The sequence below is a fragment of the Bubalus bubalis genome, chromosome 12 (assembly GCF_019923935.1).
Source record: "Bubalus bubalis isolate 160015118507 breed Murrah chromosome 12, NDDB_SH_1, whole genome shotgun sequence".
NCBI lineage: Eukaryota > Metazoa > Chordata > Mammalia > Artiodactyla > Bovidae > Bubalus > Bubalus bubalis.
In genome coordinates this window covers 43,057,925-43,071,923 of record NC_059168.1, presented here as the reverse complement: position 1 = coordinate 43,071,923, position 13,999 = coordinate 43,057,925, and the positions used below count along the sequence as shown (strand labels likewise).

Genomic DNA, 13,999 nt, shown 5'->3' with positions numbered 1-13,999 from the left:
AAACCCTCCTAATCCCTCCACCTAATGAATTCCTAACCTCCTCCTCCATTCCCAGAAACCCAAATAACAAGATCCTCTGAGCTTCACCTTATCCAAGCACTTGAAATTATATTAAAACCGTTTGTTGGACTTCGTGGTTCAGTGGTTAAGAATCTGCCTGTCAATGCAGGGGACACACATTCGACCCCTGGTTGGAGAAGATTCCACATGCTTTGGAGCAACAAAGCCTGTGCCCCACAACTACTGGGCCCAGGTGCCTAGAGCCTGTGCTCTGCAACAAGATAAGCCACTGCAGTGAGAAGCCGAGGGATGCAATGAGAAGTAGCCCCTTAACTCGCCACAACTGAGAAAGCCCATGAGCAGCAATGAAAACCCAGCACAGCAAAAATAAAAAATAACTAACTAAATAAACTGTTTAGTTCCCCCAATCCCTCCATCCCATAAACTATGTTTTGTTCACTCTTGTATTTGTGGGACTAAGGCCATATTGGATGAATCACTGGTGCTGAGATTTTATTTGCTGATGAATAGCTAGATATACACATAAAGAGTTACTAATAGAACCTTACACATAATAGGAGCCACAATTTTATAGGCAACAACCATTTACCAGATATTACAGTAACTGATTTACGTAAATTATCCCATCAATCCTCCAAAAAACTTTATAAGAAAGTTATCACTAGATTGTCATTTTATAGCTAAGGAAACTGAGACTCAGAGAGAATAGGTAACTTGACCAAAATCCACTATTTAATATGTGGTAGATTTTAGACTCAATCAAGATCTGTATAACTAAAAAGCTCATGTTTTCATATATAATGGAATATTACTCAATCTTAAAAAGGAACAAATCTGAGACAGCTGAACTAAGGTGGATGAACCTAGAGCCTATTATACAGAGTGAAGTCAGAAAAACAGAAACAAATATCCTATGTTAACTCAAATATGGAACCTAGAAAAATGGCACTGGTGAACCTATCTGCAGGGCAGACACAGAGTGGGGAAGAGGTGGGGGACAAACTGGGACAGTAACACTGACATATATACAGTACCACGAGTAAAACAGATAGCTGGTGGGAAGCTGCTGTGTAACACAGGGAGTTCAGTCTGGTGCTCTGTGACAACCCAGAGGAATGGGATGGGGATGGGGAGGGAAGGAGGCTGAAGAGGGAGAGGATACATATCTATACTTATGGCAGATTCACGTTGTTGTATGACAGAGATCAATACAACATTTTAAGCAATTATCCTCCAATTTAAAAAAAAAGCCCATGTTTTAACTCACCATCCATTATTTTAAGATATAGCAACTTTTAAAATATATCAGTCATCACAAGCCCTAGCTTTTGCTGTTATTTGTTAACAAATTCAAAATATTAAATAACAGTATACTTACTCTTAAGTTTCTAATGCCATCTTGATGTTTCAACTTTTCAAAAAAAGACTGAAAAAAATCAGATCTCTCCACATGTCTTGGGGCTACACAAAGTGCATCAATGTCAGCTCCTGCAAATCAAAGTATTATTAAGAACAGTATATTGAGTATGTATTACATTTTTATAAACAAAAACATAATGTACAGAAGAAACTATGTAAGATGAGTATAGAAAAATGTTAACACTGATTAACTCTGAGTGATGAGATAATGGGAATCCCCCCCGTATTTTCTAATTATAAACAATAAATAAGTTTGTTATTCAAAGTTCTTACCAGTAAAACACAGAAAAGGAATTACCTTTGGTGTGTACTCCAAGTCTATAGGAGCCAAAAGTAAAAATCTTTCCACCAACAGTAGCCACAACAGAAGGTGGAAGATTCTAAAATAAAATAAAAATATATAAAAGGCATTCAATTATTCAAATTATTTAGCATTAAAACTGACTAAGTGCTCTAATAAACACTGGTGAGGATGTGAAGAAAAAGTAATCCTTATAAACTATTTATGGGAATCTATCAATCACGATGGTGTGATCACTGACCTAGAGCCAGACATCCTGGAATGTGAAGTCAAGTGAGCCTTAGAAAGCATGACTACGAACAAAGCTAGTGGAGGTGATGGAATTCCAGTTGAGCTATTCCAAATCCTAAAAGATGATGCTGTGAAAGTACTGCACTCAATATGCCAGCACATTTGGAAAACTCAGCAGTGGCCACAAGACTAGAAAAGGTCAGTTTTTATTCCAATCCCAAAGAAAGGCAATGCCAAAGAATGCTCAAACTACCACACAATTGCACTCATCTCACATGCTAGTAAAGTAATGCTCAAAATTCTCCAGGCCAGGCTTCAGCAGTATGTGAACCGTGAACTTCCTGATGTTCAAGCTGGTTTTAGAAAAGGCAGAGGAACCTGAGATCAAATTGCCAACATCGGCTGGATCATGGAAAAAGCAAGAGAGTTCCAGAAAAACATTTATTTCTGCTTTATTGACTATGCCATAGCCTTTGCTTGTGTGGATCACAATAAACTGTGGAAAATTCTGAAAGAGATGGGAATACCAGACCACCTGATCTGCCTCTTGAGAAATTTGTATGCAGGTCAGAAAGCAACAGTTAGAACTGGACATGGAACAAGACTGGTGCCAAAGAGGAAAAGGAGTTTGTCAAGGCTGTATATTGTCACCCTGTTTATTTAACTTATATGCAGAGTAAATCATGAGAAACGCTGGACTGGAAGAAACACAAGCTGGAATCAAGATTGCCGGAAGAAATATCAATAACCTCAGATATGCAGATGACACCACCCTTATGGCAGAAAGTGAAGAGGAACAGAAAGGCCTCTTGATGAAAGTGAAAGTGGAGAGTGAAAAAGTTGGCTTAAAGCTCAACATTCAGAAAACGAAGATCACGGCATCCGGTCCCATCATTTCATGGGAAATAGATGTGCAAACAGTGTCAGACTTTATTTTTCTGGGCTCCAAAATCACTGCAGATGGTGACTGCAGCCATGAAATTAAAAGACGCTTACTCCTTGGAAGGAAAGTTATGACCAACCTAGATAGCATATTCAAAAGCAGAGACATTACTTTGCCAACAAAGGTTTGTCTAGTCAAGGCTATGGTTTTTCCTGTGGTCATGTATGGATGTGAGAGTTGGACTGTGAAGAAGGCTGAGCGCCGAAGAATTGTTGCTTTTGAACTGTGGTGTTGGAGAAGACTCTTGAGAGTCCCTTGGACTGCAAGGAGATCCAACCAGTCCATTCTGAAGGAGATCAGCCCTGGGATTTCTTTGGAAGAAATGATGCTAAAGCTGAAACTCCAGTCCTTTGGCCACCTCATGCGAAGAGTTGACTCATTGGAAAAGACTCTGATGCTGGGAGGGATTGGGGGCAGGAGGAGAAGGGGACAACAGAGGATGAGATGGCTGGATGGCATCACTCACTGGATGGACGTGAGTCTCAGTGAACTCTGGGAGTTGGTGATGGACAGGGAGGCCTGGCGTGCTGTGCTTCATGGGGTCGCAAAGAGTCGGACGCAACTGAGCGACTGATCTGATCAATATATTAGTGCAACCACTGTAGAAAACAATTGGAAGGTTCCTTAAAAAAACTAAAAATAGAGCTACCATATGATCTAACAATTACTCGATCACACTCCTGGGAATGTATCAGAAGAAAATAAAAACATTAATTCAAAAAGATATGTACCCTCATGTTGGGTACACATCTAAATTGTAACATATATAAATTGGGAAAGGAGTATGTCAAGGCTGTATATTGTCACCAGCTTAATTAGCTCCTATGCAAAATATATTCTAAGTGTGGGGCTGGATGAATTACAAGCCGGAATCAAGATTGCTGTGAGAAATATCAACAACCTCAGATATGCAGATGATACCACCCTAATGGCAGAAAGCAAAGAGGAACTAAACAGCCTCTTGATGAAGGTGAAAGAGCAGAGTGAAAATGCTGGCTTAGAACTAAACATTCAAAAAATGAAGATTATGGCATCTGGTCCCATCATTTCACAGCAAATAGATGGGGAAACAATGGAAACAGTGATAGACTGTATTTTCTTGGGGTCCAGAATCACTGCAGATGGTGACTGCAGCCATGAAATCAAAAGACGCTTGCTCCTTGGAAAAAAAGCTATGACCAACCTAGACAGCATATTAAAAAGTAGAGCCGTCACTTTGCTGACAAAGGCCTGTATAGTCAAGGCTGTGGTTTTTCCAGTGGTCATGTATGGATGTGAGAGTGGGACTATAAAGAAAGCTGAGCACCAAAGAATTGATGCTTTTGAACTGTGGTGATGGAGAAGACTCTTGAGACTCCCTTGGACAGCAAGAAGATCCAACCTGTTCATAGTAAAGGAAATCAGTCCTGAATATTCATTGAAAAGACTGATGCTGAAACTCCAATACTTCAGCCACCTAATGTGAAGAACTGACTCATTTGAAAAGACCCTGATGCTGGGAAAGATTGAAGGCAGGAGGAGAAGGGGACAGCAGAGGATCAGATGGTTGGATGCCATCACTGACTCGATGGACATGAATCTGAGCAAGCTCTGGGAGCTGGTGATGGACAGGAAAGCCTGGCATGCTGCAGCCCATGGGGCTGCAGAGTCGAACAAGACTGAGTGACTGAACTACTACCCTCATGATCATTTCAGCATTATTTACAGTAGCCAAGACATGGAAGCAACCTAAATGTCCATCAACAGAAGAATGGATAAAGATGTAGTGTGTGTATAATGGACTACTACTCAGCCATAAAAAAATAAAATTTTGCCATTTGCAACAACATGGATGGATTTCAAGGGTATTATGCTTATGTAAGTCAGACAGAGAAAGACAAATATTGTATGTTATTACTTACATGTGAATGTAAAGAACAAGTGAATATAACAGCAAGAAACAGACTTGTAGATACAGAGAACTAATAGTGGTTACCAGTGGGGAGAGGGGCACAACAGGGGTAGAGGATTAAGAGGTACCAACTACTATGTATGAAATAAAGTACAAGGACACACTGTACAGCACAGGGAACATAGCCATATTTTAAAATAATTTTAAGTGGAGTATACCTTTAAAAATTGCAAACCACTATGTTGTATACCAAATATTTATATATTGTAAATAAACTATACCTCAATTTTTTTAAAAAACTGCCTAAATGCTACTGATACGTACTACATTTGTCAAATTTAGTGAGCTGAGATTTATAGAGTTTTTTGATTGTAGCTTGAAGTAATGAAGGTATTCTCAGAGGACAGACAAAACAAATTTGTGTCCAGTATACGTGTATACATGGGCTTCTTTGGTGGCACAGTGGTAAAGAATCTGCCTGCCAATGCAGGAGACACAAGATCCCTGGGTCAAGATCCCCTGGAGGAGGAAGTGGTAACCCACTGCAGTATTCTTGCTGGGTAAATCCCATGTACAGAGGAGTCTGACACACTACAGTCCATGGAGTCACAGAGTCAGACATGACTGAGGGGACACGCACAGATGCATATATCTCACACACACACACACACACACACACACACACACACACACGCATGCATATATCCCTATCTTAAGAAAAATGTTTTCTATCATTTGACCTTACTTGTCCCCTTCAACTGCCTGTCTTTGACTCCTTGGTGACTCTCAATAGTAGAACCCTCAACTACTAAATTAATGCACTTTCAGCTCTCTAGTTAGCATAGTTGACTAATTCCATCTCCCCTTTAGTTTCTGTGACAGACATGCTTAATTTCTTGATTCTAGCTCCATAATATTTCTACAAGGGGGGTCATTCTTAAAACGATCTCCTCATGAGAGGTAATCTAAAAACTTTACATATTTTGGGCTGTATCAGAATTACAATGCTACTTTTCACCTCTTTGTAGAGCCAATTCTAAGTGCCCATCAGATATTTTCACTCACTTTCTGATTCACCTCAGTAACCATGACTGATACCTAACAAAAAACATCCTTTGATAAACCAGATATCTCTCCTTCTGAGTTCACTTTTTCTGTTCCTCATTTTCCTTACTGCCCATACCTATAAACTATTATTGTTTTTCCTGGATTACTAAGTCTTAAATTATATCCCTTACATGTCACTTCCTCCCCACCCACCTCCATTCTGTGCTATTTAATAGTATCATAAGTTACTCTCTTGCCATTAATCTTTATTTCTAAATCCCATTTTGTAAAAAATTCACTGGCTCATATTTTTAACTCTATCACATAACTCTTTGGCTCAAAACTTGCCAATACATTCTTTTCTGGATACTGATCCTTGGATCCTACAGACTTTGATGGTATGCTCTTAAGGATCTTTCTTTTTTTTCCCCCAACGTTTCATATTTATTACTGAGTCTCAGACTGATAGTGAGGAAATAAGACACATCAGGAGCCAAGCATTACAGTAGTGATGTTCTCACTGTGGTTCAGCTGCTTAAAAAAGTGGTCTTAACATGTGTGCCACACGTTATAGACCCAGCTTGCTTCTTATAGACCCAGCTTGGTTCTTCTCCAATGTCTTCTCTTGGAGCTGTACCTGATTTTATTGCCAGTTTTCATTCGAATCCATTGAGGAACGGGACGATTCTGCTTTTGTTTCTTGGCCAGGAATTGCTTGATCCTGAAAGTCTTGTGAGAAGATATGGTGAGGAGACAACTCAACCGTACATAGGATGGCGGAGAAGAGAAAAGTAGGATCTTTCTTGCCTTGTTTCTTGATCTTCCCTTCTGGAGCTCCAACTGCCAACATGTTACATAACCTAGTCTCCTTTCCATTGCATTTGACATTTTCCTTGCCTTAAATAGGCTAACAGTTTGGTGGCTCAACTGGTAAAGAATTTGCCTGTAATGCAGGAGACCCGGGTTTGATCCCTGGGTTGGGAAGATCCCCTGGAGAAGGGAATGACAACCCACTCCAGTATTCTTGCCTGGAAAATCCTATGGACAGAGGAACCTGGGGGGCTACATACAGTCCATGGGGTCGCAAAGAGTCAGACATGATTGAGTGACTAACACTTTCACTTTTGCCTCAAATGCTTGCTGTCCTTTCTGCTATCTCAATTCCATCTATTTTTCAAAGTTCACTTCAAGTCCCACCTTCCTCATGAAGCATTCTTTGATTACCCTCCTCTTTATAAGCTCTTTTCCCCACCATGTGCTCTTTCATACTACATTTACTTTTTTTCTTCCCTGTATGTTAGTTCCATCACTTCACTATATTTACATTCCTTGAAGGTGAGAACTATATCTACTATTTCTAGGCACTTCCCCAAAATGCCTAGTCCAAGTTCCAAAGAGTAGTATGCGCTAATTAGTTTGATTAATCTATATAACAGGATATTATGTTTGTTACTTTCTGTTTAATAGGTATGTTTCAAGAATACCACAAATTTTATAGCTAGAAAGGAGCTAATAAAATTATTAATGACTAACTGAAACAAAAGGATAGAGAAGCCCTGTTAAGTTTACTTTCCCACTTTGAAAAGCATGATTCTTTCATGATTTATGAGAAAGTGATAAACAGAGCAAAAGATTTGCACCACAAACCAGAGTATTTAACTAAAATGGTTTGGAGTTCTAGATTGTTTAAAGTTTAAATATTCCAACTATGCACAGAATATTAAAATGATATTTGATCTAACTCAAATCCTTTGGATATGTTCCATATAAAATAGGTATAAATGACAGAGAATTATGATATTGAAAATGACCAATCACTGTGTCTATGGAAAGGAAGATGCTAAAACCAATTAAATTTTAAAAAAATAACTATTTTGCTTTAAAAAAAAATAAAATAGTGGTAATGCCTCAAATTTTTAACAATGGTTTTATGCCTAGGAATTAAATGGAAACCAGCTAGTGAAATTTGTAAATTAAAGTACTGATGTGAATAAAATGAGGGGAAAGCAATTTTAAAAAATCAAAAAAAACCTTTGACCTTGGAACAGATTCTACTAATTTTTCTTTTAGGTGCAAAAAATCCACCAGTAAGGACACCAGTAAGAAAATTAGTTAGGTGCATCTCTCAATAAAGTATCTAGCCCTTTTTTGTGAACAGTAAACACTTGACTTTCCTTGATGTATCCTAGAATATGTATGAGAGCAAAGACCTCAGTATAACCACATTACATGACATAAAGACAACACAAGAAGTCAAAAAGCTTGTTACTCTGATTTTAAATCAATTCTAGCAAGTTGTGTATCTGGTTTGCATACCCACAGCAATTATGGGCTGATTATAGACAGAGACAACAGGTTCCCCAACATTCATTCAATGCCTGAGCTCTGTCCTGAGGTTGTGCAAGTGAATAAGACAAGTTTATTAAAGAGTTGATCAGCTAGTAGCAGAGAAACAAGCATGATTTTTTTTTTTAACTACTCATGACTAACATTTCACATGCTCAGAATTCAACCTAACAGAAAACTTCAACTATTGATAACCCTGCTGTGAGCTCAAAAATGAGCCAGATAGTCATTTGGCAGAAAAAGTCAATAGTGTCAAGACCATTTATTTAAACTCAATGACTGTAGACTTAGCACAGTCCCTCATAACCTTATTCAGAGCCCACTGCTTGAAAGAACCAATTTTATACACATATCAAAGGTTACAAAAGGAAATAAAAGTTGTAAAAGAATTCTAACATGTGTGTAATTTCTAAACTGATATTAATGGGCAGAAAGGGATTTTACAGAGACACTACTGCTGTGAGCCCTTAACTTTCAGCTGACAACTGTTAAGAGATGGGAAAACTATTAAAAAAAAAAACACAACTAAAACTAAAAATTTAAAATACAACAGTTTGAGCCACTTAGTAAAGGGACAAACAGTATTATCCAGTTGAACATGCCCTATCTCATTTTACTACAGCCAATGAAGATTCCCAAACAAATGAATTCAATTATATTCAAAAGATTCTAAGAAAGCAAAGAGATATGTAATTGATTTTAGAAGGAAAGAAGTTAAGCTACTGGAGGGGAAAAAAGCAGTATAATTATAAATTAGGGTTTGCAAACTCCAACGTCTCCTAGGCCAGGCAGGTAAGCAAATGAGGAAAGTATACACATAAGAAACACAGAAACTGATAATCGACAGTTGCTATGTCTGAGAGAGCGGGGAGTAATGGGGACCATAAGGCACCAGAGGGGAGTAGCCCAATTCCATTCAAGCCTCTTCTGGCCTTGCCCCAAGAAAGGCCCAGTGCTGCCATACCTGGTATTTCACAAGAATTCTGAAATCTGGCTTTTAAAATTTCAGTATTTAAAGTTTGGTTTACTACATGTGAGTCAAGGAAGACATTTATGTGGAAATGTAGTAAGACACTGGCTACCTCTGGGGTAAATCCTCATTTATTTAGGACTCAACTGTCTAGAGGGTTTCCCTGATGGCTCAGCCAGTAAAGAATCCACCTGCAATGCAGGAGACCTGGGTTCAATCCCTGGTTTGGAAGATCCCCTGGAGAAGGGAACGGCTACCCACTCCAGTATTCTGGCCTGGAGAATTCCATGGACTATATAGTCCATGGGGTGAAAAAGAGCTGGACATGACTAAGTGACTTTCTCTTCATTTCAACTGTCTAGAACAATTCATTTCTAAGTATACTAAAAATGTTTATCTATTTTTGATTATTCTCAACTCTGCATTTTTTTACCAGGACACAATGAAACTATGAATTCAATTTAGAGTCTTACCTTACTCTCACTGACCTCAGAAATCCATTCTTTTACTAGATTGTTCAGTTTACCAAGAACAACCAGCCTATAATAAAAAATAACATGCTTTAGATGAAAACAAACAAAAAACCCCCACCAAAAACAAACAGTATTTTAAAAAGTAATTAAACATATAGGCAGTACCTTTATGTTGGTGCTAGAGTAAAAGCATATTATACACGTGCTAATGCTATCACATCTGTTGACACAAGGCACATCTCTTTGGCATTCTTAGGTTCCTAAGAGTTCCAAAGAGACGATAAATGTGATGATAGTATTTTGGTTTTTGAGCTATTGTTTCAAAATTCAAAAAGCCTAGTTAAAAAAAAAAAATCAAAATTACCTTCAATAAGGCTGCAGAGGCCAACTGAACTGTCAACTTTCTTGGCCTTACTATGGAATAAAATCAATTCAGTGTGGTAATAGTAGAAGTCAGCACTCTCATTGACAGTTACAAGTTTTTGGATAATAAAAACAGGCAAATTATTTATTGGCTAATTTTTTATAAAAAATTTAACTTAATAAAAGCAATTTGATATTAAAACAAACTTGCAACCAATGGCATATCCAAATCCAAATTAAAAAAAAAAAAAAAGTTTAGGCATCTCAAAGATAACACATGAGAAACTGAATTCCCAATCTGTCCAAACTTGCTTCTCCCTCAGCCTTTCTCAGGTAATGGAATCTCATCCTTCCAGCTGCTGAGACCAAAAATCTTGGCATCATTCTTGATGCCCCCCACTTCCCCCATTCCAGTTATTAAACAAGACATCCAGAAGATGTACCTTTAAAAGACATCCAGAATTCTACTATCTCTTATCACCTCCACTGCCATCCCCCTAGTTCCGGTCACCACTTCTTTCTTGGGTTACTGGAACAGTCTCCTAACTAGTTTCCCTGTTTCTGACTTTGACCCCTCTGCAGACTACTCTCAGTAAAGCAGCCAGAGTGACTGTGTTAAACATGAATCAATCATGTCAATCTGCTGCTCAAAATCCTAACAGCTTCCCATCTCAGAGTAAAAACCAAAACCTTTATAATGGTTTTCAAGGTCCTATATGACCTTTCCCTCCAAGCTTCTTCCCATCTCATTTTCTTTAAGCCCACATTCCCCTTCTTACTCACTCTATGTCATATACCTAGGTTACCTTGCTATCAGGTACGGTCCTATCGCAAGCCTCTGCCTAGACTGCTCTTCCATCAAATCCACAGAGCTCTTTCCTCACTTTCAAAATTTCCCTCAAATGTCAATGAAGACTTCCTTGACAACCTCCAGTCTCAGCTTCATTTTTCTCAGCCGGCAATTGTCATATGTTAACACTGTGTCACTGTGTTTATTTTACTTACTTGGCTAATTGTTAAATTTCCTCCTCTAAGCTCTAGGAAGGCCAAGTGTTCTTTTCATTTTGTCATTTTTATATCCCTACACAGGGACATCACTGGTACATGAACATATGTTTATAGAGTAATGACTAAAGAATGTACTGTAAAATACTTTGCATTTTTAAATGACATACCTATGGTTCAATTCTTCCTCATCTTCAAACACTCCAAATGGTTTCATGGCATCAATTAATTTCTGTGTGTAAATATGATCAATTTCTTTAGGACACGCCAAGCTAATTGGAGAGGTGATTCCATAATGCTTTTGTTGACGCTGGCTGTCCAGCATGGTGTTTCTGTTCAAGAAAAATGAAAGAGCAGAAAAAATTTAAAGTTTCATTTACTGATACATTAAACCTCTCAATCCACTCATTAATTTAGCTACTTTAAAAGTTTACTCAGTACTATTGGTTGGCCGTGCCCCCCCCCCCTTTTTTTTAAGGAAAAAAGGATATTTTGCGCTTATGCAGATGAAGGACTATTCATTCTGCTTCAAGCTTTCATGGTTAGGATGTCTTTTCAAGTCAAAAGCAGCCTGTGTTGGCATCAGGACAACTGTGCCAACACCACTCAGCTCAAACGCAAAGAGCCTGAATGGGAGCTGGGCCATGGCCACCTTGACTACACCCTGCAGACTTAAGTCAAGTACCACCTTTGAAAAGCAGTCAGCCACTTGAAAGAAAGCTCTAAGTAAAAAACAATGCCCCCAACCCCAGGAAAAAAACAAAATTATTTGATTAGAAGGTCCTTATGAAATACTCTAGCTTTTAAAAAGAAATCACTAGATGTGTCCCTGAGAAACCTATTAACATCCATTGCGTCCATCAGAGTTTATAGCCCTAACATTCTGTGACTCGTTAATTGTTCTTTTCACTGTCTAAATGAAGTCTATGATACCAACTATGATCTTGAGTCCCACTTTCTTATCTCTGTGCTGAAAATGCTGGCTATCAAGGTCCCTATGCTATGCTAAGTCACTTCAGTCGTGTCTGACCCTGTGCGACCCCATAGACGGCAGCCCACCAGGCTCCCCTGTCCCTGGGATTCTCCAGGCAAGAACACTGGAGTGGGTTGCCATTGCCTTCTCTACTAGCATTAAAATTCCAAACCCATGGTTCTGAACCTCTCTCATCTAGAGAGGAAAACAAAAGCAAGTGACACAATCCCTCGAGAAGTAAACACTCTGGAGAAATTCTAAGATAAGTGCGCAAGGAGACATGTACAAAAACGTTCACTACCACACTGTGACATTAAAAAAAAAAAAAAAAAACACCTAGAAAAAACCTAAAACAATCACTAACAGGAAATGGACTAAATCAGAATGTATCTCTACAAGGGAATACAATACAATATTAGTGTGAATTAATTAGAGCTGAAAAATACTATCATGGACAAATCTCAAAGACATACGTTGCGCTAAAGAAGTTGTTGAATAATAAGTGTGGTACTAGCCATATAAAGTTTAAAAACAAGTAAAACAATGCTGGTTATGGACATATACATATGCAGTAATAGCATTAAAAAAAAACATGCCGCATAAGCATCAAATTCAGAACTGTGGGGAACTCCAGGGAGAGAGGTGAATGGGCCTAGAGGAGGAGGTAACAGAATTCCTTCAGATGTATTCAGTATGTTCGGTTTCTTTTAACTAAAGGTATGTGTACACACACACACACACGGAACGTTATACTTTGGGAGATGGATGATAGCTACGTAAATGATGCTGTTATGTTATTTTAGGCATTTTTCTGTATGTTTAAATTATTTCCTAATAAACCAAAATGTAAGAAGTTACAACAAAATCTTGCCAAGGACCGACACTGTTCCTGACTTATCAAAGTATGACCAGGAGGTACAGACTGGCAGATGTACTGTGGATAGGTGGGGAGATGAGGGAAGGGTGAAAAAACCAAAGCTTGACTAAGAAGAGAAACCCATGGGCTGGAATAGGAGTGAATGCACTCCAGAAGACCTGGAGACAGCCGGTCAGGAAGGGAGGCGGGGGAGGTAGGGGGATGGTATTTGCGCCAATGCAGACAGGAGCAGAGACCGGCTCAGACAGCGCTGGGGGCAGGAGAGTGACCGACAATTTTTCCCCACAGACACACGGGCCTTTCTCCCGCCGCAACCTAGTCTGGGGCGTCCTCGGAGACAGGGCAGCCAGGGAACAGATGGGGACTCCTAGAGTCCCCGAGTCTGGCCAGGTGAGCCGCGGGTGTAGGGGAGGTGCCCTTGCCGACCGGTCGGGAGAAAGGAGACTACACGAGAGCTCTGGGCAGGACGCGAGAGCCAGGGAACGGAAACGGGGTCCGTGCTGGCCACACCAGCCCACCCAGTTCTACCTCACTCCCAACCGCCGCCCCCCACCACTTACGCAGACATCTCTTTCATCGCTTCCTGCGTCTCCCTCACCGGCGAGTTGTCTTTCGCTCTGGAGTCCTGTTCTTGCTCTTCCCTTCTCCTCCTGTCCAGTTTCCTCCGCTTGCTTGTAACTCGCTTGCACGCTCACTCTCTCACTTACTACAGCCGAGGCATCCAACCGAGTAGTGAAAACACCACAAAACCGGCTCTATTTATGACAATACAGCGCGGCCGACGCCAATATGGCGCCGCTTCCCAGCCTGCCCCTCGGCCGCCGCGGCCCCGCCCATGGGGGGGCCTGGGCCCGCCCTCGACCCCGCCCCCTCCTGCTTTAGGTCCCGGTAAAAGGCAATGGCAACCCACTCCCAGTATTCCTGCCTAGAGAATCCCGTGGACCGAGGAGCCTGGTAGGCTGCAGTCCATGGGGTCGCTAAGAGTCAGACACGACTGAGCGACTTCAATTTCACTTTCCATTTTCATGCATTGAAGAAGGAAATGGCAACCCACTCCAATATTCTTGCCCGGAGAATCCCAGGGACGGAAGAGCCTGTTGGGCTGCCGTCTATGGGGTCGCACAGAGTCGGACGCGACT

The 13,999-nt window shown here is 40.1% G+C and overlaps 2 protein-coding genes across 7 annotated transcripts in view; both read right to left on the bottom strand.

Annotated features, from left to right (window-relative positions):
• The window catches only part of PAPOLG (poly(A) polymerase gamma), a 33,793-nt gene extending 20,117 nt beyond the window's left edge, over window positions 1-13,676 (bottom strand). For 4 of the 6 annotated variants that reach the window (XM_006073880.4, XM_006073881.4, XM_006073878.4 and 1 more), the window contains exons 1-5: window positions 13,421-13,675; window positions 11,181-11,342; window positions 9,643-9,709; window positions 1,739-1,820; window positions 1,400-1,509 (exon numbers count right to left, since the gene is read on the bottom strand). In XM_006073880.4, the coding sequence (XP_006073942.3) occupies window positions 1,400-1,509; window positions 1,739-1,820; window positions 9,643-9,709; window positions 11,181-11,342; window positions 13,421-13,437 (438 nt within the window). In that variant the 5' untranslated portion in view covers window positions 13,438-13,675. Of the gene's footprint in view, window positions 1-1,399; window positions 1,510-1,738; window positions 1,821-9,642; window positions 9,710-11,180; window positions 11,343-13,420 lie in introns of all 6 variants that reach the window. The other 2 variants (XM_006073879.4, XM_006073882.4) reach the window with 2 other exon arrangements.
• LOC102400723 (60S ribosomal protein L39-like) lies at window positions 6,130-9,635 on the bottom strand. Its single transcript, XM_044925931.2, has one exon. The coding sequence runs from the start codon at window positions 6,739-6,741 to the stop codon at window positions 6,442-6,444; it is 300 nt and encodes a 99-aa protein (XP_044781866.1). The 5' UTR covers window positions 6,742-9,635; the 3' UTR covers window positions 6,130-6,441.
• Window positions 13,677-13,999: the final 323 nt, after the last annotated feature.